The sequence below is a fragment of the Lathamus discolor genome, chromosome 21, assembly GCF_037157495.1.
Source record: "Lathamus discolor isolate bLatDis1 chromosome 21, bLatDis1.hap1, whole genome shotgun sequence".
Lineage (NCBI taxonomy): Eukaryota > Metazoa > Chordata > Aves > Psittaciformes > Psittacidae > Lathamus > Lathamus discolor.
Genome location: NC_088904.1, coordinates 1,564,836 through 1,591,445, shown reverse-complemented (window position 1 = coordinate 1,591,445; position 26,610 = coordinate 1,564,836). Strand labels below are relative to the sequence as shown.

The 26,610-nt window shown below is 45.7% G+C and overlaps 2 protein-coding genes across 8 annotated transcripts; both read right to left on the bottom strand.

Moving 5' to 3' along the window:
• Positions 1 to 9: 9 nt before the first annotated feature.
• Positions 10 to 12,820, bottom strand: HNRNPM (heterogeneous nuclear ribonucleoprotein M). 7 transcript variants are annotated; one of them, XM_065699561.1, is made up of 14 exons: positions 12,730 to 12,820; positions 12,527 to 12,644; positions 9,968 to 10,165; positions 9,682 to 9,835; positions 8,651 to 8,700; positions 7,962 to 8,022; positions 5,928 to 6,029; positions 5,309 to 5,353; positions 4,934 to 5,008; positions 4,492 to 4,590; positions 2,899 to 2,970; positions 1,661 to 2,442; positions 1,356 to 1,407; positions 10 to 551 (listed from the first exon to the last, which is right to left on the bottom strand). In XM_065699561.1, exons 2-14 carry the CDS (start codon positions 12,626 to 12,628, stop codon positions 388 to 390), a joined length of 1,956 nt encoding a protein of 651 aa, XP_065555633.1. In that variant the 5' UTR covers positions 12,629 to 12,644; positions 12,730 to 12,820; the 3' UTR covers positions 10 to 387. The 7 variants fall into 7 exon arrangements, with proteins under 7 accessions (XP_065555633.1, XP_065555634.1, XP_065555635.1 ...); XM_065699562.1 differs by having other exon boundaries at positions 5,928 to 6,026; XM_065699563.1 differs by having other exon boundaries at positions 12,551 to 12,644.
• A 628-nt stretch (positions 12,821 to 13,448) lies between these two features.
• On the bottom strand, positions 13,449 to 24,823 carry LOC136024344 (heterogeneous nuclear ribonucleoprotein M-like). The gene is made up of 3 exons (XM_065699569.1): positions 24,587 to 24,823; positions 20,387 to 20,556; positions 13,449 to 13,602 (listed from the first exon to the last, which is right to left on the bottom strand). Exons 1-3 carry the CDS (start codon positions 24,784 to 24,786, stop codon positions 13,538 to 13,540), a joined length of 435 nt encoding a protein of 144 aa, XP_065555641.1. The 5' UTR covers positions 24,787 to 24,823; the 3' UTR covers positions 13,449 to 13,537.
• Positions 24,824 to 26,610: the final 1,787 nt, after the last annotated feature.

The following is a 26,610-nucleotide window of genomic DNA, read 5'->3' as shown; positions in this document are numbered from 1 at the left end:
TCTTGACACTTCACAGGACACAAGTTCTAGTTTACTGAAGTTACAGAGAGCTTTGCAAGCAGAGGAGGTGCTGCCAGGACCAGATGCTGCATCTGAAATCTTGAGTTTCATTTATTATCAAAGTCATTACTGTTTACATCTGTAATGTCAACGAGATGCCACAACTACAAAAAAAGATTGTGCACGTTGCAGTTCCAATGCAAAAAACCAGTAAAATGGAAATCCATTCGTTAAAAAAAGTAATTAAAATTACTCCAAGAAAGCAACTGAATCTTTTTCTTTAACACCTTTACATCCAGTCAAATTAAAATGGTTAACAAGGGGGAAAAAAAAAAAAAAGTACAAATTCCAAAAGTGTGGAAGCAGTGTTAAAAAGGCAATTCCTGCTTAAGCATTCCTGTCGATTCGCACGTCAATCTCCCTGCCCCGGAGCTGGATCCCATTCATCATGCGGCAGGCGCGCTCTGCCACCTCCGGGGACTCAAACCTCACCACCCCACAGCCTTTGGACTTCCCATTCTCCATCTTGATGTCAGCGTACAGCACGTGGCCTGGGGAGGAGAAGAGAAGGAGTTTGTTGAACCCTCTTCTACCTTTAAATGTGCCCAGTGGTTGATTCTGGTGTCTGAAGAGGGCTACAGGGATGCTGGAAGGGACTCGTCCTCAGGGGTTGGAGCAATAGGACAAGGGGGAATGGCTTTAACCTGCCAGAGGGGAGACTGAGATGAGCTCTGAGGCAGAAGCTCTTCACTGTGAGGGTGCTGAGGTGCTGGCACAGGGTGCCCAGAGAAGCTGTGGCTGCCCCATCCCTGGCAGTGCTCAAGGCCAGGTTGGACACAGGGGCTTGGAGCAAGCTGCTCCAGTGGAAGGGGTCCCTGCCCGTGGCAGGGGTTGGAGCCGGATGAGCTTTAAGGTCCCTTCCACCCAAAGCAGTCTCTGATTCCATGCGCCTATGAGTTAGAACTTCAGGCCGCAGGACAGCTTTACCAAGCTGTTGTTTTAAAGGAGTGGTCTTGGTTTAAGAGATAAATTATTTCAAAGTGGTTCTCTTGATTCTCACTCCAGCAGCAGCAGGTGAATGGAACACCCAACAAAGAGCCTGCTGTGCGATAAACCAGCCCAAGATGGAGAAGGGCAGCAACACTTAAGAGAAAGGAGTGTGTTAATGGATCATCAGCTGCTTCCCAACACTCAGAACAGACATCCTCACATGGCTTGACAATTGTTAAGATCTGGCATTTCAGTAAGTTCTGAGTGAACTGAAGTTTCACAATACTGGTGTTGGGGGCACAGAGAGCCAGGAATTGCCGTTTAATTCCCACTCCAGAGTAATAGCAAGCAATAAACTAACTTACCACATTCATTAAATTTATCTTTCAGCATTTTCCATGTAAAATCAAAAGGCAGCTGTGAAAAGAGAAGAACAGACCATTACTGAGGAGCTCCTGAACAGCTTGCAGGCACTGCCAGTTCTTCAGAACACGTTTTCCATCTTGGGACAGAGCTCTGATCCCATTAAAGAAATGGCTTCAGCTCACAACAGCTTGAACTGCCCCTCTGGCTGCAGTCAGAGGATGTTGTGACTAGAGCACAGAGATGAACGTGTCAGTACTGATCAATTGCACGAAGATGAAGGACAGGTAGGAAAGGGGCTACTCACGTTTCTCACAAATATCTGACATGCTTTCCTGGCCACCCCAGGTGCAGGTCCTCCAGTTCCTCCAAGGGAGCCTGCAAAGTTGGCTGCAAAGTTTCCACGTTCCATGTCCATTGTTCTCTCAAAATTGCTTCCCATGGGCAGTCCCATTCGCTCTATGCCTGCTCCCATGCCCTGCCCCATAGCAGGGCCCATCCTCTCCATATTAGTGGCTCCAATGCGCTCCAAGCCCATTCTCTCCATGCCAGCAGCTCCCATACGATCTATTCCTATTCTTTCCATAGGAGCAGCACCTATGCGATCCAAACCGGCTGGCATCCTCTCTATCACCTGACCCATTCCAGTTCCCATTCCAGCAGGGACCATACGCTCGATGCCTATACCCATTCTATCCATGCCAGAGCCCATCCGTTCTACGCCTGATCCCATTCTGTCCATAGTGGTGCCAACGCGGTCGATGCCAGCCCCCATCCTCTCGATGCCAAAGCCTATGCCAGAGCCCATCCGTTCCATGCCAGATCCCATCCTCTCAATAGCTGGGCCCATCCTCTCGATGTTGGGAGCAATGTGATCTATGCCTAGAGGGGCCATTCGGTCAATTCCTGACCCCATCCTCTCCACGTTGGAGCCCATACGATCTAAAACAAGCCCCATCCTGTCCATTTCTGAGCCTACTCTCTCCATCCCATGCCCCATCCCAGAAGGGATTCTTTCTATTCCTGAGCCCATACGATCAATGCCAGGTGCCATCCTCTCAATCCCAGGAATGCTGGCATTTCCACCACCTGGAACACAACACACAGGTTATCAGTAATCACACAGCGACAAACCACAACCCTAATGCATGCTGAGACAACTGAAATGCTTTAAGCTTCCTCGTCACTCTAAAGCAACTGCCCACCACATGCTCTGCTGCTGCAGGATGTGAAGCAAAGGTTTCTTTTGGATGGTAAGAAGAGCTCTGGTGTTGATTACACACACCCCATAGTGACTACAGCCTGTTCAAGGTCAGGTTGGATGGGGCTTGGAGGAGCCTGGTCTAGTGGAAGGTGTTGGAAGGGGGTTGGAACTGGATGATATTAAGGTCCCTTCCAACCCAAACCATTCCATGATTCTATGATCTTGTCCCAACTGTAGTTTGGACAGAAGAAAGTTTATGTGTTTGCTAAGGAGCTTAACTTGGGTACACACAAAGAAAGCCTTCCCCCCCAAAAAAGAGAATTCTGAAGGCATTTGCAAACCTGGGAGAAGATCAGGTGGCAAAAGCTGTGTTTTAAATATACTCTTAGCTGGTAGCTGTCCTGTGCAGCACACTGCAGAATACACAGCAATAGTGAGTAGTAGCTCAAATTACAGTTCAAATAGAGACTGCTTGGAAGAGGAGTGAAACCACATCCTCCTTGCCATACAGCTCAAAGATTACTTCAGCCAAGCCAGGGAGAGACTTCTACAAGCAAACCTTCCCCAACCCTGAGAGCCCTCCTATCACTAGATCTCAGAGAGAAAGCAAGCCATTCCCTCACTAGACCCACAGCACAATAACTGTTACAGTCACAGAGCATGCTTGGCCTTTTCATGTGCAAAGGAACACAGAAAGGCTGCCTGGGCCATAAAGCATACTCTAAAACTGGGTTCCTGCATCTGCTATATAAAATCCCTTGACTGAGTTGTCCTGACTCTGCTGCAGAGCCTTTGCTGTGATTCCTCCAGTAAAAGGATCACTCCTCTATGGTTCAGGTCATTTTGCTGTTGTATGAAGGCTTTGAGCTTATCTAGCAAATGAAGTTCAGCACTGCAGCACTGTAAGAAGAAAATCATGGAGTGTGATTTCTGTTTGAGAGGAAAAAGCCTTGTAGAAAGTGTGTACTTCAGTTACCTACATATATTTAGTGAAGAGGAACAAGATACACAACTCTGAATTGAGCCTGTGCTCAAGGAAACCAAAGCGTGCACATTTACAAGCAGCACTTGGGCCAATTTTAGAGAGTCAGAGTTGTATCAGAAACTCAATTTCTTTACAAATTCATTTGAAGTTAACAGAGCACAGCAGTGAGAGCATCACCAGAGCTGTGTGTACACATGGGACAGACCCTCACATAAGACATGAAAAATGTTCATGTTCTCAATCTTCCTACAAAGCACCATCAATCCCTTTTCCCATCTCAAAGCTGCTGCAGAGCAGCACTGTGCTGTTCCTGCTCACTTCAAATACCATTTTACACATTCCCTACATTGACAGTCTTCCTTTTCCCACTGGGATTTAACAGGCAAGACAGAAGAACACTAATTTTAGTGCTGCAGATGAGTGTATTCTCTTCAACCAGCTGATGGGTCTGATGGGCTTCCCAAAATGTCTGGGAAGAAGGGAAGGAAATTAAGGTTTTGCCATATTGTCCTTCCTACTACTTAGGCCTCAGGCTCTGTTTTAGTGACAAGATTGGGTCACAGATCACTCAGAACCTTCCTCTTTGCCACGCATGTGTACAAGAGTTTAGCATGAAGCCTCAAGACACAAGACAATGTGTCAAGGCTGTCCAAAGGTTTCCTGTCACATCTGACATTCCATTCACAGCATCACAGATGGATCCAGTGGATCCACCTGCCTCCTGTGCAGCTCTCAGGGGGTTGATCAAAACCAGACTATCACAGCAAAGGCATACAAAATATAGGCTGGTGTCCTGGGTTTACCAGATTTTACCTGGTTTTAGCCAGTAGAAAAATGGCTACAGGTAAAACCAGGACAGCTGGTTTGTTGTAACAATGCACACCCAATTTGTACATATAGTTTGGGTAGGAGAAGGAGGTAGTGGAAGTGTATAGCTCAGTGTACTCACCTATTCCTCTCTCCAAGGTATCTCCAAAACTACGAGACATTCCCATTTCATTTCTTCCAAATTCTCTTTCGAATCCTCCACCCATGGCACGATCCATGTCTGCAAAGATCAAGTTTGAGATGTCCTACATGGCTCCCAAGAGGATGTTTTAATGTGGCATCAGTTTTAAAGATTAAGATTAAGGCAAGGTTGTTCTTAAGTTCTCCTGAGCATTTTACCATGGCTTCTTGAGATGCAAAACCCAACCCAACACAGGACTCATCTCTGCATGGACAAACACATCTGAGGTGGCCACCTTGCTCTGGAGCCACCTTTCTGGTGCATAGAGAGAGCAGTTTCTTCCTAAACTAGGCCTTAAAGACAACCCCAGTGGCCTCTGAGCTGCAAAAAAGCTGTCAGGAACACAGCTCAAGAGTGGGATACAACAAACCCCAATGCCTACCGCTCATTCTGCCCATGTTCATTCCAGCTGGGAAGCGGCCAATGTTCTCAATGCCACCGAAGGGACCTTCCATTCCTGAAAGAGAACATTTTTCAGGGATTCTTTAGCAACGCATTTCAGCTTAACTCCGCACTTTCCCCACCAGCTGCCTTCACAGAACATTCCCATGGGCACCAAGACAACTCTGTACCACAGAGTCACAAAACCCGAAGTTTGGTCAGACTTTGGTCCCAACACACATAACAAACACCGGTTGTGTTTTAGGTGAGGTATGACCCCAGCCCCATACACCTACAAATGCTGGCAGATACATGGCTACATTAACACGACTTGCAGAAAGCCCAAGCTAGAGACGAGCCAAAAAACACAGCTTACCTCCCATTTTATTCATTCCAAAGCCCATGCCTTCCATTCCCATTCCTCAAAATAAAAGAGAAAACTTTATATAGCAGATGTAATTCTACAACACTTAGCCATTAGTAGAAAACAAAGACCATACAACATGTCCACAGCTTACATGGGATAACTCTGAGGAGATTGCAACATTCCTTCTCAGAAAACAAAGCAGCAAAGGGGAAAAAAAACCCATAGGCATTTATCAATTGAAAGCTGAATGTGTGCTACTTTTTAGGTGGCTCTTTCAAACTTGTGCTATTGAAACAGATCCTCAACAAAAGATTTGCAAGCCCACTAATCGGTGTTAAAAGTGAGAGATGGTTTTCAAAGTTTCCTGTATGATTTGCAGTGTCTGCTGCTCATGCTCAAGAGTCAGAAAATGAGAGCTGTGCCTTGACCACAGTGAAAAAAAAAAATGGAGCAGTTGGTTAAATTCAGGTTTTCATTATCAAGCTCATGACTTAGCCCAACAAAAACTCATTTGGCTTTAACACTCCTAATACACTTGGACTTTTTGTGTAGGCAGAACAAAGCTAGCTACCTTCTAACACAGCTTTAAAGCTCTCATGAAACAAAAGCATAGGAGTAATCTTCTTACCTCCAGGTCCCATGTTGCCCATTCCCATGCCTTTGTTTAAATGATTTGCATCAATAGGTTGACCTCCAGGTCCTAATCCCATGCCAATACCACCAAGACCATCTGAAGGAAATATTCAGATATCAAAAAAGCCTTCTTTCCATAGTTTGACAAAACAGCAAGTTTTATTCTTAAGTAATTGACTTCCATTCTCCAAAAAGCTTGCTGTGTTCCCACTTTGGGGCATGTACTTAAAGCATGAAAGTGTAGAGTAAATCAGAGTAGATGTGTCTTGAAATAGACTAAAAACTAGCTCAATTTTTCCTCATCATCCATTTGCCATCTTATTGCTGAGAAAACTTGCTTGGTTGGTTGGGTTTAGGCTGACTCCTGAAAAATAACTGGCTAGAACACTGCTTGTTTTGTGCAACTCCTCGATCTAAGGAGGAAAGAGTGGGCAATTTAGGATAAAGATCTTCTACCCTTCGCACAATGTTACCCTTGGCTGACAATTGGTTTATTTCCACCTTTGCCAAGGTTCTTTCCTTATAGAATTTAACCACAAAGTTCAACCTATGGTTCTGACAGCCACCTATGGAATTCAGAGCACACAGCCAGCCTCTTCTCTGAGCAAACAAAGCATATCATTCCCAGGCAGGATTTGGAATCTTCCTGTACCCGATTGAATTAAGGATTCCCCAGTCCAAAAAGCAAGAAAAAAAAAGCCCTCAGATTTTCCTTCATCAGAAAGGAATAGTTCTCTGCTTGCATTTGCAGCAAACGACACCTTAATGGCACCCTTTGCCTATGAGAAGAGGACTTCCTCATTTCCAGCTCAGCGTAATAAACACGGGACGTGTTGACTCTTATTTTAAAACCAACACAAGATACCCCTTCCCCACCCCAAGAAAGGCCAAGAAACAGTTTTCTATTGGCATTTGTTAAGTTTTATAGAAAGAGAAAGAAACTGAAACCCAGGGACTTGCTCTTGAAGAAGAGGTATATCATTAGAGAGAGTCAAGGCAGCAGTAACCCCACAAACAATACTGCTGCTGAACAGTGCTGTGACAGAGACACAGGAAACTAATTCAGGGATGGGTTGGCTGATGATCACTACAGCTGTGTAAGTGAGCAGCACACCACAGGTTTGGTTCCCATCCCAAAGGAAACAGCAATCAGCTGGATGACACTAACATCCCACTTCACATTTGTGCTGTATTTAAATATGTGAAGCCTGTGCTCTCCTGCCTCTAACTCTTCCCTTCCAACCCAGACTCTTCCTGTTCAATACTTTAAGTATCTCATCACAGCAGGGTTGAAGTTGGAAGTGACCTCTGGAGGTCTTCTACTCCAAGCCCACCAGCTCAAACAAGGCCACCTACAGCTGGTTGCCCAGGACCATCTCCAGAAAGGTCTTGAGTACCTCCAAGGATGGAGACTCCACAGGCTCTCTGGGCAAGCCATGGCTCCAGTACTCAGTCACCCCCACAGAAATGGTTCTTTATATTCAGCTGGAGTCTCCTGTGTTTCAGTTACTGCCTCTTGCCCTGTCACTGGGCACCACTGACAAGGGTCTGGCTCCCTCTTCTTTACACCCTCTATATACACTGAGAAGATCCCCTTTAGAAATGTGAAGACCTGGAAGATTCTCAGGTCCTCAATTCAGCCCTTTCAGCTGAAGGACACCAGACATGAAGAATACCACCCCATATAAGGAGGCACACCTTTCCCTACTGACTAATTACTTTGCCATTAAACCCCACTATTAACAGTGTTTTTACAAGGTATGGGGGTCTCTGAACTGCAACTGAGACATTTGGAAGCCTTAAGCATCCTGTTTAAGACAAGCTTTTAAGTATGAGCTGAAAGGAGTATCCAAAAAGACAAAGCTGAGCAGCTCTTCTTTATCATTTCCCCCTTTCATACTAGTCAGACCATTTGGATCCCAGCTTTCCAAAGTCTGAACCAGAGTCTTACTGGGGCTGGGATCAGGCCCCAGTTGCTGCACAGCAAAATAAAACCAGTAACATGTTCAGTCATGGAGGAGAGACTTACGAGGGAGTTGCTGTGGTCGCTCTGGAGGGAAGAAGTCTCCTTTGGGAAAGGCTCGCTCATCCTGAGGACAATTGAACACATGGGAGTTTGCAAGAAAAGGAAGAAATTAGTTCTTGCCCTCTCCCCCTTTTTTCTTTTAAACTAAAACACAGCAACCTCAAGGTAAAGCAGTCTTCATTCTATTCATGATTGTCCTTTGGCAAAGTAAGCAGAATTAACCTTCCGTGATGGTGTTAAGTTGACATCACTAGGAATTAAGCAAGTCATAGGGTCATGGAATAGTCTGGGTTGGAAAGGAACTTGAAGCTCATTCAGTTCCAACCCCTGCCATGGGCAGGGACATCTTCCACTAGAGCAGGTTGCTCCAAGCCCCATCCAGCCTGGCCTTGAACACTGCCAGGGATGGGGCAGCCACAGCTTCTCTGGGCACCCTGTGCCAGTGCCTCAGCACCCTCACAGGGAAGAACTTTTTCCTTGTATCTATCCTGAATCTCACCTGTTTCAGTTTGAACCCATTGCCCCTTGTCCTACCAGTACAGTCCCTGATGAAGAGCCTCTCTTTGGCATCTGAAGTCACACATACATGTGCCCCACCACAATAATTCGATCCAACCTTGAAACCACCCATTGCCCAAAGCCAGGAGCACATTTACCACTTCAGAAAGCAGGAAGAGTTTGAATGTACTCACCATTTTTACATGCATTGGTCTGTCAAACAGCAGCTGCCCGTTAAACATCGCTGTGGTTTCATTAAGGATCATTACTCAAGACCTAGGACCGAAGTCCTAAAGCTTTAAGCACTGCCTGATGCAGAGAACAAAAGCCCAGTCAGAGAACACTACCTCTTTAGGCCACTTCTTCAGCTATCAGTCACACATTATCAAATATCCTTCTGTTTGTTCTAGAACAAAAAAAGCTTTGAAATCCAGACAACTGAATAGTCAAAGAATAGCTTTTTCAAATTAAAATGGGAGGTAAAACCCACTCTTCTGCTTAAGTTCATCAAGACATCACTCAAAATATTATTCCAAACCAGCCTAGGTGTTCACACATCTCATCAGTAACTTTAGCAGTCTAAAACAGGAAAAAATAGGCAAAAGTTCAAAGTTTCCAATTCAACCAAGAGCCGGATTTGGATGTAAGCCACACTAGTGAATCACATGAAACTGTCTAAGTCTCACTCCCACAACACTTTCCTTATAATGTGCACATGCAGAATGGAATGAACATTTACACAGCACCCTGGAGAGGGAAAAAGAGGGAAATATTTTCTTCCTTTCCATAGCACAGCTCATGCACACAGCAGTATGGTTTGGGGTTTGTGGATTGCTATGTAACACACCAGTCAAACCATCTTACACAGAAAGTGGATTTGGTGTTTCTTTCTTTGCCTCCACCATAGGAACTGAAGACAAATCCTTTCTCAGCAATTGCATTTTAGTACTAGCTACAACCTAGAGAGAGAAATTGACTATTTGGGCTAGATACACATATATTCAGGTACAAAAGAGAATCAGGTTTGTTACTGATTCTGAGCCTATAACAACAATTCTTTCAAGACGAACCTTCTTGTTTTCCAGTTTTCATTTTCCATCCAGTGCAATGGCTTGGCTGTGCCAGGGCAACATCCTCACTTATAATACTACAGTTGAGATTTCCATCCTGCTTTGTTTGCCAAGTTATTTCCCTACTGTTTACCACCATTACTCTTCAAGGATACATATAGCTTGAACGGCCTCTATAGCTTGCTCGAAAGTGACAGTGCCGATGCCACGACTTTTGCCATCTTTATCTTCAAGTATGTCTGCCCGAACCACAACTCCAGCCATGCTGAACACCTCCTTCAGTTTCTTCCAACCAACTTTGTAATCCAACTGGAAGACAAGAAAAATTGGGAATAGGAGACAGATTTCCATCAAAACCCAGTTTTAATGCTCCTTTGTTTCCTTTCCTGCTATGAGGCAGCTTCAGAAACAAAGTCTTCACAGAGATTACACAGCACTTACATTTGCAACAAAGACCGTGCTCCCAAGTCTTCCTGCCTGTAAAGCATGGATGATCTCATTGGGTATGTTGGGGTTGTTGAGGATACTGGGAGGGATATTGATCATGCCGGGGCCACCTGGGCCTGGACCAACCCCCATTCCACTGGCTGCTGCCATGACCTTCTGCATCGCTCTCCTGGCATGCTCCCCATCAGGGTCCTGCAGACACAGAAATAACACACTCTGTTCCCTCTTTACTGCACTAAGTGCCTTGGCACTTACTGGCATGGCTAAGACATGCAAAAGATGGGGTTTCCCTTTACCCATGGCTTCCTGTTCCATACAGCACCCCCCAAGCCAAGCACTTCACCCATTACTGCCACCGCCCCCCCCCAGTTTATTTTCTCCTAACCAACATGCCAGCACCCTTCCAGTTATCCCAACTCCTGCGCTTCCCCCGAGTCTGAAAGTGATTATTATTCTGTCATTCAAGACCAGCAATAAGCCTCAGTTACATCTGTTCCAAAGACTGACAAACCCAGAATGGCATTGGAGAGGCTTCAGAAAACAAATGCCAACTAACTCAACAACTCATAGACCTTGCACCTGGACTTCTTGACAAGCCAGGATAGTGTCAACATCAAGAATATTGGTTTGGGCAACGCTTTCCCCATCCCCACCAGCTTTCTAACCCCAAAACACCTTTTAATGCATCCCCCTATTACTCCATAATTTCATGATTTCAGGACACGCTGGAGAACAAGAAGCAAAGGATGAAGAATTCAAGGAAGGAAATAAGACTCATTTTTGTCACTTTATACTCATGACTGTAAGCACCTTCACAATAAAAGGTGAACTTGTTGCTTAGGTTGGAAACATCACACTGTATTCAGTAAGCAAAATGCATCAGCAGACTGCTGAAGAAGGCAAAATATCAAATAGAACCAGTCAGAAATACAGATTATTATGAGTTAATTTGAGTCTTGATCTGAACTTGAAGACTAAACAACAGCACGTTTTGAGACAGGAGCAAGGACAGCTTCCACAGGAGTGTTTCAGCTACAGGAAATCACAGCAGTGTGAGATGTAGAATACATTAAAGTGAATCAAGTCACTTCTCAAGTTTAATTTCCTATTTCATTGTTAAAATAAGGTATCACTTTATCGTGGTTTAAGCACAGCCGGTAACTCTGAACCACGCAGCCGCTTGCTCACTCCCCCCACTTTTTCCTCCCCCGGCTCCCAGAGGGATGAAGAAGAGAATGTAACTCCCACAGGCTGACACAAGAGCAGTCCAGTAACTAAGGTATAACACAAAACCACTACTGCTGCCTCCATTAACAATAATGATAAGGGAAATAACAAGGGCAGAGAGTACAACCACTCACCACCCTCTGACCGATACCCAACCAGACCTGAGCAGCAATCTAGCCCTTCCAGATAACTGCCCCAGTTTATATAGTGGGCATGACATGCTGTGGTATGGAATACCCCTCTGGCTAGTCTGGGTCAGGTGTCCTGTCCCGGCTTCCTCCCGGCTTCCCCTCCTCCCTGGCAGAGCATGAGATTCAGAAAGTCCTTGGTCAGCGTTAACATTACTGAGCAACAACTAAAAACACCAGTGTTATCAGCATTGCTCCCAGGCTGAAAGTCAAAACCACAGCACTGCACCAGCTACTAAGGAGGAGAAAAATGACTACTAATACAGAACAGGAGGTGGCTTATTCCAGAAGCAGGCTGCTGCTCCCAACTTAGGAAACCTGAGAGATCTGAGAAGTGCTGCCTCTTGTCCCATCCTTGTTCCCAAGTGCTCCTCAGACTATAGCAAGAAGCAGGTTACCAGCGGAAGACCTGCACCCAGTTCTCTGTGTTATACTTGTGTAGATGTCTTTCACCCCACTGTTAAATGGGCAGGGCACAACAGAACGTGAAGTCTGCTTAGCAAAGAGCATAGCTCACATACCCCAAGGCCATGTCAAAGCCAACACCGAAGTAAATCATTTTTACTGTTGTTTAGTTGAACCTTCAACGCAGCTACAAGTTTCAACCTGCTGGAATAAACCTTTAAACTTCTCAACAGTCAAGTATTAACCCATGGCTCAGCTGATCATGTCGTACCGGTTGACAGCGGTGCAGCTGAGCATGTCATAGTAATTGACAATAGCAAAGCCATTAAAATGGAAATAAATCTTGGAAGGATTTCAGAAATCAGCTTGTTCTATGGATTTGTGTGTAGAATACATTCGTTAGGATGCAGAATTAAAAGGGAAGGCAGTTAAGAACAAACAATATTTATGCATACTTCTTCTTAAAACCACTAAATAAGAAAGCAGACCTGCAGTTAAAGCCAAACCCTTGCTCTGTCCAAGCTGTGCCCCATGACCATCAGCACCTACTTTTAAAAATCAAGCTTAGTCTTGATCATGTCCAAACTCAGCCTCAGCAGTAAGTGCCAATGGTAACAAGTGGCTCACTGTGTTTTTTCAATCCTATTCGATGAGTCCTAACTTTTGTCAGTTATTCTTATCTACAAATGCCATAAACCCAAGAACTACCCCTTCACCTTCAAATTCAACATACTGAAAGAACAGATGCACGTCTTACTTCTTTCACTTTCAATGGTCTTCCACCAAGACTATGCTTGTTCAAAACCTCCGCAGCCTTTTTCATGCTTTCTTCCATCTTGAATTCAACAACACTGTGGGGATACAAGATAGCTAAGAACACTGCTGATCTTTGAAGAGTTTCCTCATTTCTTGCTATAAATTCAGAAGTGAACTTACGCGCATCCCTGATGAGGTGATTTCACAGGCGAGGAACAGGGAGGAGGGAAGAAAGAAGAAATCAAGTCAGTAAAAGCACAACACACACAACTCGTTTACTTTGTTTTAAAGTCAAATCACATTAGTCAGCCCTAGTAGCAAAACCAAATGTAATCTTACCCAATAAAGCCTCCAATACTTGAATTCCATAAGATATAATTTGTGTTAATGGGGTTAAACTGTCGATTCTGAAGTTGGAACAAAGAGAACTAAGTCCCGATTCTCCAAGAAGAATACCACACGCTTCACGTGACCTGATCTTCCCTGGCATCCAGCAAAGCCCTCAGCATATTCTCTCACCCTAAATCCATCTCCTTCCATACAGTAAGTGTGCTCCTAACGGGTTTTTCCCTGTGAGATACTGTCACTGGACTAAAGGACTTAAGGACCTATAAAGGCACTATACATTTATGCACAGGAACTAACTTCCTGGCACAGGAAGTATACTTACAGAACCTGCTCTTGCACACTAGCCTTCCAAATTCAGCAAACCACTACAGTGACGTTATCCAAAACACAAGGATTACATTAAATTCCATAACACTATACATACTGCTAGGGTCCCTGGGTCATTCAAACAGCCAACGCCAACTGAACACAGTGGAAAACCACCCTAACGCTGGTTACAAGGCCCCATCCCACCTCCACCCACCCCAAAAGCAGCTTTAAGCAACCCTACGGTGTAGCCACTAACCATACACACTCTCTACCTTCCTGACGCCACCATACAGTTACATTTGGCATGTAGAAAATCCACAGAAGAAAGCTCTCAAACACTTACCCTTGACTTTCCTTCAGCGTCCATTAAGAGCTCCACGTATGTTACCTCACCAACTACAAATCAGATTCCAGACGACACATATACCAAGGGAGAAAAGCCAAGAAAACAATGGGAATTTAGAACAATCAACAACCGTGTATGGAGCCTCTGCCTTATAAGCAAGCCCAGAAACACTCCATGTTCTCTAGACCACAAAACTGGACAATTACAGGTATGCAGTGAAGTCTTAAACCAGTTAAATATGTTCTTGATTTTCCTCCATTTCAAAAGCCAGCTACTGCCACAGTACCTCTTGCCTTGATCTCTCATACTCAATCCTTACTCGAGGCAATCCAAATCCATAGGAAAGTCTGCAAGAGCAAGTCTCCTTCACTTCTCTAGTATGAAACCCTGTCTCCATAGTCCAGGATCTGAAGTTATTTGCTTTTCTCTGGACTTAAAGACCAACTTCAAAGGGAGTCACACTGAATCAACACACAGCTGACTACCTACTATTTATCTCAGCAGGTTGTCAGCCTTTAGTTAAGCCACAATCAAGTCTATTTCCCAGCTTCAATAAGTAGTATGAAACAGCTGAATGTATTTGCTCTCAATACAAAACCATCTACAGTAAAACACACCGAAACACAACATCTGCACCTCTCCTCCCAATATCAGGATTGCCTTTTTATGACCACAGAACCACGTCCTGTACCTCCAGAACACAACTCCAAAGCAGCTGCTGCCTGTGAAGTGACTGGCATACAGAAGGATCAAAGAAGTAAAGAGGTTTTTACTTCTTCTTTGTGGTTTTAGAAAGTCCTAGCTTTTCAGCTTAAGACAGGAAGACTCCAAGTTGCATTAGCTGAAAGGTGGGAAGCAGTCTGTGGAAAACCACTTCCCAGCGTGAATACTGACAGCAAACTTTGAGTAAGGAACTGGAATCTCACATTCAAGAGTCTAGTTCTTAGCAAGGGACAGAGGGAGAAAGAGGTGACCCGACTTCCCACAGGACCAGTCATCTGCAGGACACCCAGTGTCATGATGTAAAATGAACATCTAAAAAGTCTCTGTTAAAGCTGGAAGAAAAGGAATGCTTTGTGGAATCACCACTTTAGCTCCTTGCTTTTTATTTCAATACATAAATAATTGGCAATAGCAGCATTCCAGCCAGAGAATAGTTCACAGAATCACACACTGGTCTGGGTGAGTGGACCTTAAAGCCCATCTAGTTCTAGTCCCCTGCCACAGGCAGGGACACCTTCCACTAGAGCAGCTTGCTCCAAGCCCCTGTGTCCAACCTGGCCTTGAACACTGCCAGGGATGGGGCAGCCACAGCTTCTCTGGGCACCCTGTGCCAGCGCCTCAGCACCCTCACAGGGAAGAGCTTCTGCTTAAGAGCTCATCTCAGTCTCCCCTCTGGCAGATGAAAGCCATTCCCCTTGGCCTGTCCCTACAGGCCCTTGTCCAAAGCCCCCCTCCAGGTTTCCTGTAGCCCTTTAGAAACTGGGAGCTGCTCTAAGGTGTCCCCCAGCTCTCTCAGCCTGTCTCCAGAGCAGAGCTGCTCCAGCCCTTGCAGCAATACCTAGAGTTAACTAGACAGAATAAACAAGCTCTGATCCATTCATGTGTTTGTGAGGATAGCATTTGAGACTGGTAGAGAGTCACAAGTCCCTTTGAAAGGGACAGGGTATATAAGCATCCCATTACTATCCATAGCTCCACTGCCAAAACAATACTCCCTGAAATATAGCCTAACAAAATTAATTCCATCCTATGATCTCATCAGTGTGGGATCTGATCAGTATGGGATCCCACAGTGTACACAGAATTGTTTCCACAGTCTCTGTAGTGAAAGGGGCTGCACTGTAACCAGCCCCCCTGGCCTAGTCCTTGATGGTACAGGGCAGCCAGGCACCAAGCCCAAGCCTTCAGGATTACCAAGATATTCTGAAGCCATCCATTCCAACAGCAGCAGCCAGAAACCAACTCAACTGTGTTCATAGAATGCAAATGTCATTCATCAATGTATGTAGTAAGAAATTCCCTGATCACATGCAACACCAAACCACTCCATCCCACAGAGGCCAGAAGCCCCTAGATTGAGGGCTCTTCTCTCCTAACCACTAATAGAGTTCAGCTACAATTCCTACTTCAGATCCATACAAACACCTCCAAAGGACTTTGCCAAGCTTGAACATAACATTAAATACAGATCTCTGCCCTCTGAGCCACAAGGTTTCAGGAGTCTGTTACAGCAGCACTTGTCCATCATTTGGAAGATCTCTTATGTGCCACTTTTGCTCAGTGCTTCACATTCAAGCCTTATAGACACCTATAGTAAAAACTATGCGTACTTCCTGAAGTAGCTGCTCTCCTTCCAAGGAGATGTGAACTTCATGAAGAGCCAAACTAAGGAAGCAAAAGTGGTACACACAAGTCATGTACCAGCTCAGTACCCAAGACACCAAGTCCAGAGTACAGAACTACTGCAAGAAGAATGCCTTCCCACCACCACCACCTGAAAAAACATATAAAACAATTCAACATGACCCTTGTTCCACGAGACTATTGTTTGAACCTGGCAAAGGAAACTTCTTTAAGAGCTTGTACTGGGTCACATCTGATTTGGCTTTTCCTAGATCCCAAAATATTGGATATGAGGTTACAGCAGCAAGGGCTGTCTACAACAGTGCACAGACAAAGCCATGGAAAAGTACCCAGAGCAGACAGCCTAGTACTAAATCACTTCAGAGGGTAGATGCAGTACCCAGTGATTCAAGCAGGTTTTCCTTCTGCCAGAGAGCAGTTGGCTTTTATCAGGAAACAGATCCTGGATCCACAAGTGAAGGAATTTCATCCAAGCACACGAGACTTACTTAAGGAACTCAGGTTTCTTACTGGAGATGAAACTTGCCTGAACCGGTAGCTGCAAGTCAATGCAAGTATCATTAAGGAACACGTTCCCCATTGTGTCCTTAAAACTTAACTCAGAGCAGACTGATGAGTTTCTTTATTAACCTCACACTTTAGAAAGTTCAGAAGCTCAGTTTCCTGAACAAGGGGCTGAAGTAGAAATCACTGCAAGAACTCAAAGCACAAACCAAAGGAACCTCCAGTGTTACTTACTACAGCAAGTATTCCCCCCCAAAACTTTATATCCATTTCCCAAAGCTTATCTGCACAGAAAGTGAAGCTGTTCAAGCCAGGCTGGTCTGTCAGAACTCAGATACTCTCCAATGACTGCTGAAGTTCAGGTAAGTTTGTCCATATGGCGATTTGAGGCATGGCTCAGATGGCTTTCCCTGGCCCTAAAGACAGGGCAAGTACCTAGGATACAAGCTCAGACACAGATGTCAACCTCAAAAACTCCTAAGTTGGGCAAGACGAGTTGAACCGTGACAAACCAAGCAGCAGTGAAAGGTGTGAAAGGTGCAGAGGAGAGTCTCAGCAAAAGGAGAAGCACAGAACATGAAGAAAGGATAAATACTATCAGTTATGTCTTTGGCCTAGAGGGTCAGAAGTGAATACTAAGTAGAGAAAGAAGACTCTCAAGACATTATCAAAACTATATGGATGTCTCATCCTCTTACGAAGTAAAGAACTACAAGTAGTGTGACTGATTCAAGAGGACCCCATGATCAGGAACCCAGTACTTTCAACATGAGGCAATTCAGAGGTGGTCACAGCTCCTCTTTCATCTATAGTTTAAAGCTCATGATAGGCAACCCCTAAAAACTTATGCGGGGGTTTGGGCTGGGGAGAAAGAAGAGAAACACACTTTATACACTTATAAAGTTGTAGTTAAGTGGGGAGAAGGAAAACCTTCCTCCCAAAGTAGAGACAGAAGAGTTCACAAGCTGTTCTTTTACAGTAGGAGAAGGGAAAACTCTCGCACAAGAACACAGGAAAAACCATGGATAATTTTGGCTCTTTCAGAGCTGAAGCAGGGGAGAGGGAATGAAAAGGCTCATTGCAGCCACTGGTGAAGAACAGCATCTCCTTGAAAAGATAGTTAAGGCCAATGACATTAAAGCAACTCCTCAGCACACATCCTGAAAGTAAGGGGAACAAGTCAGATGGAAGCAGCACTTCCACACTGCTTAACTGTCCCTTTCTCTTTACCCACCTAAAGCTTCAGCTTGCAAGCACACTGCACTAGAATCCTGGGCACCCAAACCCAGGGACTCTCCAGAGCAGGGGTTTGCAGGTACTGCCAGAACAGAAATGCTCTCCAGTGGTAACATCTGGGAGCTGTATCAACCTCTGCATTGAATACAATAGCAAGAGGTACATTTTAGGAAGCCACAAAGGTTCCAAAAATTCCTGGAGATGAAGCAAGAATGAAGGCAGCACACGAAGTCCAGCAGCTGCTGCTCTTCAAAGGAAGTTTAAGCTGGAAAAACTGTGGCTTCTGTTCCTCCCCAGGTTTTGACACGAGGATGGAAGTGTCTGCTCCGTATTCCAGCTCTGCCCTACACAATGGCAGATACAGCCATGCCAACACCAAGACTCTCTGGGGTGTCCTGCATCCTCTGAATTGTTTGAAATACACAGGTCTCTATTTCCTAAAGGAACCAAGAAATCTCTGAATTCAAATACAAGTTCTTTTGTATCACATGGTACCACCTCACTCACCCAGCTGCCATGAAGCATTACCACCTCTCTCCTTAAGACACAGCTGTCTATTGGGGGGACAGATTAAGGCACATTCCCACTCAATTATGTTTAGACTCAGCTTCCAGGCTGCCCCATTCTTCTCCTGAAGCCATTCACCAATTGCCAGCTCTATGCTGATCATGTCACTCTAGTAGAACTTTGTGCTTATTAGCCAATACGAGGGAGTTTCAAACAAGAACATCTTTTAATATCATTAATAACTGTTGTACTGCATACCTGTAATTGAGTTTCACCAACAGATACACTGAAATGCCTGAACCAAGGCATTACTCTTGCGAGATGGCACCTTTGGAAGACTGTACGCATCTGAAGCAACCAGGTTGCAGAAATGTGAGCAGACCTCAAAGCTCACGTCTCCTAACCCATACTTACTGCCACAAACCAGCTGGAGGGGAAGTCCTCCAAGTTCAGCAACCTGCTATGCCAGTGCTGCTAACAGCTGAAGCCTTCACGACTGCCAAGTGCTGGAGCAGTCCTGAAACACCTAGATTTCCCCTTTGTGTACTGTTCCACATGCTCCCCAAACTTGGAATGGTTGGCCTGCAATTCTTACACTTACAAAGCAAGGATTCTAACGTTTAGATTTTACCACAGCCACATTCCTGGTTCTTGGAACTACTATGCCTTGTATCAAGAAGTCACAACTTGAGCAAGTTCAAGCACAGCCCAAGAGCACCAATTTGTTAGAAGTCAATGACTGATTAGAAGGAAATCACAACTACACAGCAGATTTAAACCGGTGGATTTTAACAAGCAGTCCCAAAAACCACGAACAATGCTTCCCAGGCTTTAGCGTAACAAGCCCTGAAGACAGAATGAAGAGGTTTCAACGTTCCCCTAGGAGTATCTGCTGGAATGAGCAGCTGAACAGCAAGGCAGGAAACAATCTCACACCGGACTTTTCCATCCACGTGAACTGGAGAGAAACCACAAGACACTTGGAACGGAATTCAACAGAGTACTTAAAATTAGACATCTACACATACAGATACTCCTATTAACCAATGATCTTGGGCAGCAAAGTGAAAGCATAGTTTGAGGCAAGGGACCATTCATAATTAGGGCCTTGTAAAGCAGTCTTTAATACTGTAATTCTTCATATTAAAGAAAACCATTGCTCAGTCTCAAGCATAGACATTCCACAGCCTCTAATTATGGAATCTTCCCAGGGCTCACATCCGGACTATCCTTACGAGACTCAAGTTCCATTTTACCTCCAAAGACAAAGATTTTCAAACTCTTTGGAAATTTGTTTTCCCCTTCATTAGGCCACACCTTTTAAACACATTAACTCTCATTCCTTCCCTAGTGCAAACACAAGTGAACACTAATCACTCTTCAGGACAGATGCTATGTATTTTAGCAGTGACCCACAAGAGGAATTGTTGCCTTAGTTACTCTTGTTTTGAATCATTTTCATGATGGAGAAGCTACGTATTTTCTTGCCACTCCACTGCATTTCCAAGGTGATTTGAAAATTAAAGAAGTTAGACATCAGCTTAAAGAAGTAGCACTACATTTAGGCTTGCTACAACCCGAGTAGCAGCTCAATGTCTTCATCATCTCCAAAAGATATTGATGATAATGTCAAACTCAGGCAACTCCCATTCCCATGGGACAGTTAAATCCAAGTGGGGAAGGGGGAAACACCATGAACACCATTTCCGAAGCCCTGTCTTGCAGCACATGACAAAGCACAAACCTCCTTTTTCTTTTGTGCAGGTCACCCTTAAATAGATTTTACTGCAATCAGATGGCAGGATGGATCTTTATCTAAGCACAAATCACTACAAAGCTGGGACACAGCTATATATACACACACCAGGGCAGCAGTAAGGAACTACCTTTATTACCCGTAAGACAGTAAATGGCTTCAGGAATTTTGTTGCACATCAAGGCTAAAACCTGATAAATATCTCATTTCCCCCGCTAAGAAAAATACTCTGTTAGATCTCCGATAAAGCACTACCAGCTCTATGCCAACATGACTAGAAGAAGCATCCATCTGGAAGGCTGCCAGGGAGCAGATGCTGTGCAACACCCAAAAAGGCTTCGAGAAGACCTTTTACGAAGCTCATGGCACTAAGTCCACCCAGCACGTCAAGTGGTAAGTTCACAAACAAAGTCAGCCACAAGTAAGATGACAGACATCACTTGGCCACCTGAGTTGTACATTACCTTTCTCTTTGACCAGGTCTTTCAGAGACTGCCACTTCACATCAAAGGGAATATTTGTAATAAAAGCTCGGTATCTCTTAGCAGGATTAGCATATGGCTCAAAGCGATTTCCTCCTCTTTTGACACTTTTCTCTTTCCTTTTTTCATTTTGGCTTGGTCGTTCACCTTCACTGCAAGCAAAGAAAGATAATCACATACATTAACTACTCTGGCATTGGACATGGGTCATACCACCTCTGGGAACAGAACTTGTAACATTCTTACACTACAGCAAAACTTGCAAAATTCCATCCATTCATCCTGGCACAACTGGACACCTCTCAACCAAAGATGGTGCTCACAGCACCAGAGCTACACAGTGGATTGCAACAAAGATTTCCTAATAGCAGACAACTTATGCCTTGAAGACCCACTGGTTCCTCCCACATTTATCCAACGTAACTCAAGGTTGCTATTTCATAAGCTGAATCTTTAAAGCCGACCAAGCCTCAGTCCATCTCCTTGTGACACTCCAGACCAGACAGTCCACCCTACGTATATTCTCCCCAGCCACTCCACTGCTGAAACACCAACTAGGTCAAGTAATTAAACACAATTCAGTCAGGTAAAAACTGACCCACCAGACCTATAGTCTGACCCTGGAAGAATTGTAATAAAATAATCCTGGATCTAACTGAACACTCGGGTCAATGACTCTTACCTAAACCCACCTTTTTCTCTCTAATTAATAAGAGGGTTTGGATGACAAATTCAAAGCCCCTATGCATTCCACCCAACAGACTGAATAGTGTTTTTAGCTACTTCAGAATCCAGCTCCAACAGGTCAAAAACGAAAAAGCATTAGAAATTAAGACTATTTCTCAACCAACCCAGTGACCCTCAGGGCTCAGCAGAACACAAATGCTGAATAACAGTATTTAAAACCCAGGAGAATGAAACACTTTAGCCTCAGCCAGACATAATTTCCTTTACTAATCCAATTCACCTCCTTGTTCACTTTATGCTGGTTGAGGAGATGCAAAAACACACCTTTAGAAAGAATTCAGGAGAACACAGGAGTCAAAAGAGCTAGCCAAGTTTCTAAACTTGTCTGTACATACACTGAGCTTTCGCTCAACTTAAGACCTACAAAGTGCAAACCATGTCAGAAATACTGATGCAAGCACACTCCTGCATCAGCACTGCCCTTAGAACCATTTCAATCACTGCACACATACAACAGCCTGCAGGGGAATTAAGCAAACAGGTACACAGACAGCTACGAAGCTCTCTATCTGAGCAGGTTCCCTGTTTTATCACTTTTCAGCCACAAGGATATGTTACAAGCAAACACACAATAATATTGTATTTTATAGATACAGCCAGAACCACAAACAGAATTTGGCTCCAAGTATGGCGATTGTTTATCACTTTATGCCAAGAACAGGCTCTGTATGCAAGTAATAAGCTGGAAAAAGATGTCTACTCAAATAAAAAGTGCTTTCTAGTTACATACAGTACTTGCTTCACCAAAAAATGACATTTATTAGACCTTCCCTCACTGAACTTCTTAAAAAGAGTCTTGAATAATGAAGTAATTAAAACCCTAAAAATAGATTAAAAATAGGACAATCCTTCCAAGACCTTAACTTCTGTCTGGCTGAACAAACAGCACAACATTTAGTGCTTGTAGGCAAAGCTACACCCCAGGTTTTATGGTTATTCCTCCAACTGGAACTAGTTACAATTCCCCTGGGCTGAAGTGCTGGATAACATGCTCTGAAGTAATGTGGTACAATGCAGGCCTTTTCTGTAGTCCTGCATTAAAGGTTCTCAAGTCAGCTTCAGAACACTTCAAGCTTTGACATACCTGGGAAGAACTGAGACAAACCACAACACCTGCTGTTAAAAACAAGCATTAACCTAGAACACATTGCTTATTTAGCATAACAAACCCCAGCAAGGTCAAAAGGAAACTACTGCAGCTGCAAAGTTGTCTTCTTCTGCAGGATTTCAGGCAACTCCTCCAGGGGTTTCACACACAGGGACAAGGACAGGCACAGACCCACAGAGATTGCTTAGATGTGGTTATCAAGTGCAAAAACAACTGTTTACAGCTTTTTTCAAGGGAGTTGTAAACAGCAGGAAGAAATAAGCCCCACATCACCTCCAAGATACACCACGGGAGTAACCCCAAGTATCCCTATCCTTAAGAAGTGCAAGGGAGATGAAATACAAACAGCAGTTTTGCCCGTCCCAAGAAGAAAGCACTCTGAGTAACAGGGCTCCACTTACACCAAGGCTTACACAAGATCTACAGAAAATAATGTATTTAAGTGGCTCTTTTCAGGAGATATTTTATTTACTGTGGGGTTTTCCCCCGGGTTACAGAACTAAAATGCTTCATCCCCTTTGTGATGTGTGTAGGAGGAACTGAAAGGGGAGCTCTTATCTCCTCTAAAGAAACAAACTGTTATGCACATTCCTCTCCAAATTTTCTTAAACATGCCACCTCCGCCCAACAAATGTCCCAGAAATCACTAGGAATCAAAATCCATATAGGTACAGCCTCCTCCCTGCTCGAGGACACTGAAAATACATTCACGTGAACGTTGGCGTTACCACTGGAGACGTGTCAGCTTTGGCACATGGAGCTCAATGTGACAGATAGAACTGCACCTGGATAAAGGAAAAACTCTCTGGAGAGACTCCGAAAATAATGGGGGCTACGGGTGAGATCAGAACAAAGTAGTAGACATCTTTACTTGTATGAGGAGACTATTCCTGAAGTGTAAGACAATTCTGGAGAAGAGAACATGATGGGAAGATCCTTCTCCAGCCATGGCTAATGTATTACATGTCACCAGAGCACAAGCCCTTGTGGCACTGGGATCAGGACATGCCTGTGCCCGCCTAGCAGAAAGAGTTGCGTATGCTGGTATTGTTTCAGTTGCCGTAAGCACAGTTTAACTATTTTGTGCTGGAAAAGGGAGTTATGAACATTTTACTCCAAAAAGCAGCACCTGGGAAGCTGGTTACCTTCCTGCTCTTGTAAAACAGCACCCACAAGCTCCAGCAGTGAAGGCAGAGGGCCATTTCTCAACTCAAGAAACCACCATCTCCTCTCCATACCCAGTTACTTGGTTACCTACAGACTCCCGAGCTGGTCTCACTCAGATCTGTCAGCTCTGGCCAGGCTATAGGCACGCAACATGCCTGGGTGTAGCAGCCTGCAGCAACCAGCAGCCCAAAGGCACAGAGGTATGTAACACACCTCAGGAACAAACCTGACCTCGAGTCTCAAATGTTACTCACAGGACATCAGGTTCAAAATCCTGATTCTTATCTCCACAGCACTCAAGGCCTGGGGCCAAAAATTAAGTGGAGAAAATACACTCTTCATTCAACAGATTTAGTATCAGCTAACGAATAGCTTTGCTAACTATGAAATTTTCCAGAATTGGGTTACATGAACACAGGATGGCAACAAGCAGTTCCAGCTTTCTCATCTCCACGTTTACAAACCCTCAGCTGTAACCCCTGCAGGTTCCTTTTTAAGCTTCTGTACCATTTATCGACATCAGACAAATAACCTTTACTTAGTGTTTGGCATCCCCTTCATGCTCTCACTCGCGAGGCATTTGTGTTTCAATTCCCAACCCGCTCCACTCATAACCAGGGCACAGAGCACGCTTTGCTCCAAACCCTGCAGCAGGATGAGGCCAGGTCGAGAAGAGCTTGACTATTACACCTTATTACAGGTGAAATAAAAAGTAATGAACTAAGGACAACCCTGCGCCTCCAGGAGAGGGTTGAAGCTGTCCACTGAGGCCCAGCACAAACATCTCCCAAACGGGACAGGCAGAGACCTCCGGGACGTCCCTGGCGGCCCCACACCGGGGCCTGGAGCTGCACAAAGCGCCGAGCCTTGGCACCGGCTCCTTCCCCGCTCCCCCTTCAGGCTCCGGGAGCCCCGGAAGCGCCTTCCCAGCGGGGCGGCCTCGCCCGGGCTGCCAGGGCGCGCCTGGAAGCGAAGAGGGGCTCCAGCCCCAGCAGGGGCTCCGGTCCCCGTGCGCGCCCCGCCGAGGGAAGCCCCTGAGGCGGCGGCGGAGGCCCCGGTTTCCCTCCCCGGGCCCGGCCAGGCAGGGCCGGCGGTGCGGGCAGGCCGCATGCGGCGCCGCAGGCCCAGGCGACAGCGCGGCCTCACAGCGGCCCCCCTACCTCTTAGGGGGCGGCCCCACAGCACCCCCGGCCCCGTTAGGTGGTTGCGGAGCCGCCGCTGTCGCCGCGGCAGCCGCGGGTGCCTCTACTTTGCCGCCGGCGTTCTCCGTGGCCGCCCCGACCGCCGCTGTAGCCGCCATTTTCCCAGCGCTGCGCCTTTGTGTGAGGAGAGCCCGCCCCGCGGGCCGCGCGCGAGGCATGCCGGGACGGAGCCGCGCAGGCGCACTGCGGGTTCCCCGCTTCCCGCGCACGGCTGAGGGGAAGAAGGGGAGGCACCGAGGGTCTGAGGCGGCTCCGCCCGCAGAGCGGGTGTGCCCGTGCCCCGCAGGGACTGGGGAGGTGAAGGGACCTTAAAGCTCCTCCAGCCCCAACCCCTGCCACGGGCAGGGACCCCTTCCACTGCAGCAGCTTGCTCCAAGCCCCTGTGTCCAGCCTGGCCTCGCTCCCTGCAACTGCCTGACGGGAGGATGGAGCAGGAGGGCGCTGGTCTCTGCTCCCAAGTGAGACAAGGGGGGGCACAAAATCACAGAATGGAATCTATAAACCTTTAGAATTAGTTTTAAGTAATGTTAAGTTTGATGGCTTTGTAACAGCAATGGAAAATAACTGAGGTGTAGGATACATAGAAAAAAAAATCGAGTGCGGCTAGAGAACACACTGAGCATTCTTGTACAAGAGAAATCATTATAGTTGACATAGTTTTAAGAAAAACAGTCTAGAAGAACGGGACACAGGGATAAGGAGTATCTGGGAATGGCAGGTGTCCAGGATGGGCTACAGTTAAAGCAACTGATAAGTAGGAGGACAGGAGGATTATTATGTCTCTGGTGCTAACGAACCAATTAAACTGGTATGAGCATCTACTGCGCGTGCTCCAAAGGCTGCCAGAAGTGATGCAGATTGTTGGAAGAAGTAAACGACCCTCAGAGACCACCACCACAATTGCGTAGGCATGCGGGGAACTTTCTGGAAAATGACGTAATATATGTATGCCCAGGGACTATATAAGGATGGCTTGTGTAGCAACACGGGGACACACGTTAGAAGGAGCTATCCCCCGTGTCTCCCAGCGCCGCAATAAAGAATACCTGCTTGTCAGCTTGAAAACTTTGTTGGCGAGTTTGTTCCTGGTGTTTTCTCCGAATCACCAGGAACAAGAGGGAACAGCCACAAACTTACTGGGATGAGATTGTATTGTGTATCAGGCCACTCGTATCTTGGGCTGCATCTCTGTGACCTCTGGACTCACTCCAGCAGCTCCAAGTCCTTGTGCTGCTGCCCCAGAGCTGGGTGAGGACTGCAGGGGGGGTCTCTCCAGAGCGCAGCAGGACCTGTTCCTGCCATGCCAGGCCCGTTGTCCTGACGAGCACACAAAGCCTTGTTGGATGCTGTCACCCAGCTCAAGGCACAAAGTCAAGCAGTGAGGAATATTCATCCCGCAGAGAAACAAGTCCGGCTCTAAGGGCTTTCCTCCACTGGAGGGCAGATCATGCACAGACATGTGCAGGGTGAGGGGGCCTGTCCTGTTCACATGCAAGGAACCCCCAGGCTGCTTCCTGCTGACGTTTCTGAAAGTCAATCAACAAAGTAAGAAATGAGGAATGCCAAATTAGCTCTCTGCACCTCTAGTATCAACCCAGGTTTACTAATGAGAACCATCATATGGGGCAGCCAAAGGTCCAGCCATCCATGAGCACTGGAGGAGCATTCCCATGCCTGGGGCGTGCAAGTTCTGGATGAAATTTAAATGCAAAAGTTAAGAGCATGGAAGAAGGGAGCAGCATTGAGCTACCCGAGAGCCACACACAAGCATTGCACGGACATGCAGGGACAGAACTGGAAAAGCCAAGAGTTCAGCTGCACTTGGCTGAGGACCACAGGAAGAAGGGTAAGTTCAGCATGTGACCACCTTGCCCTTCTCCCATCTGCTGCTGGTTTATAAAGAGCCATTCTCTGCCACAAGGCAGATGGGGTTTATCTTAGTGTCCCTCCTCTTTTCCAAGTACAGAATCGGCACAATCCAT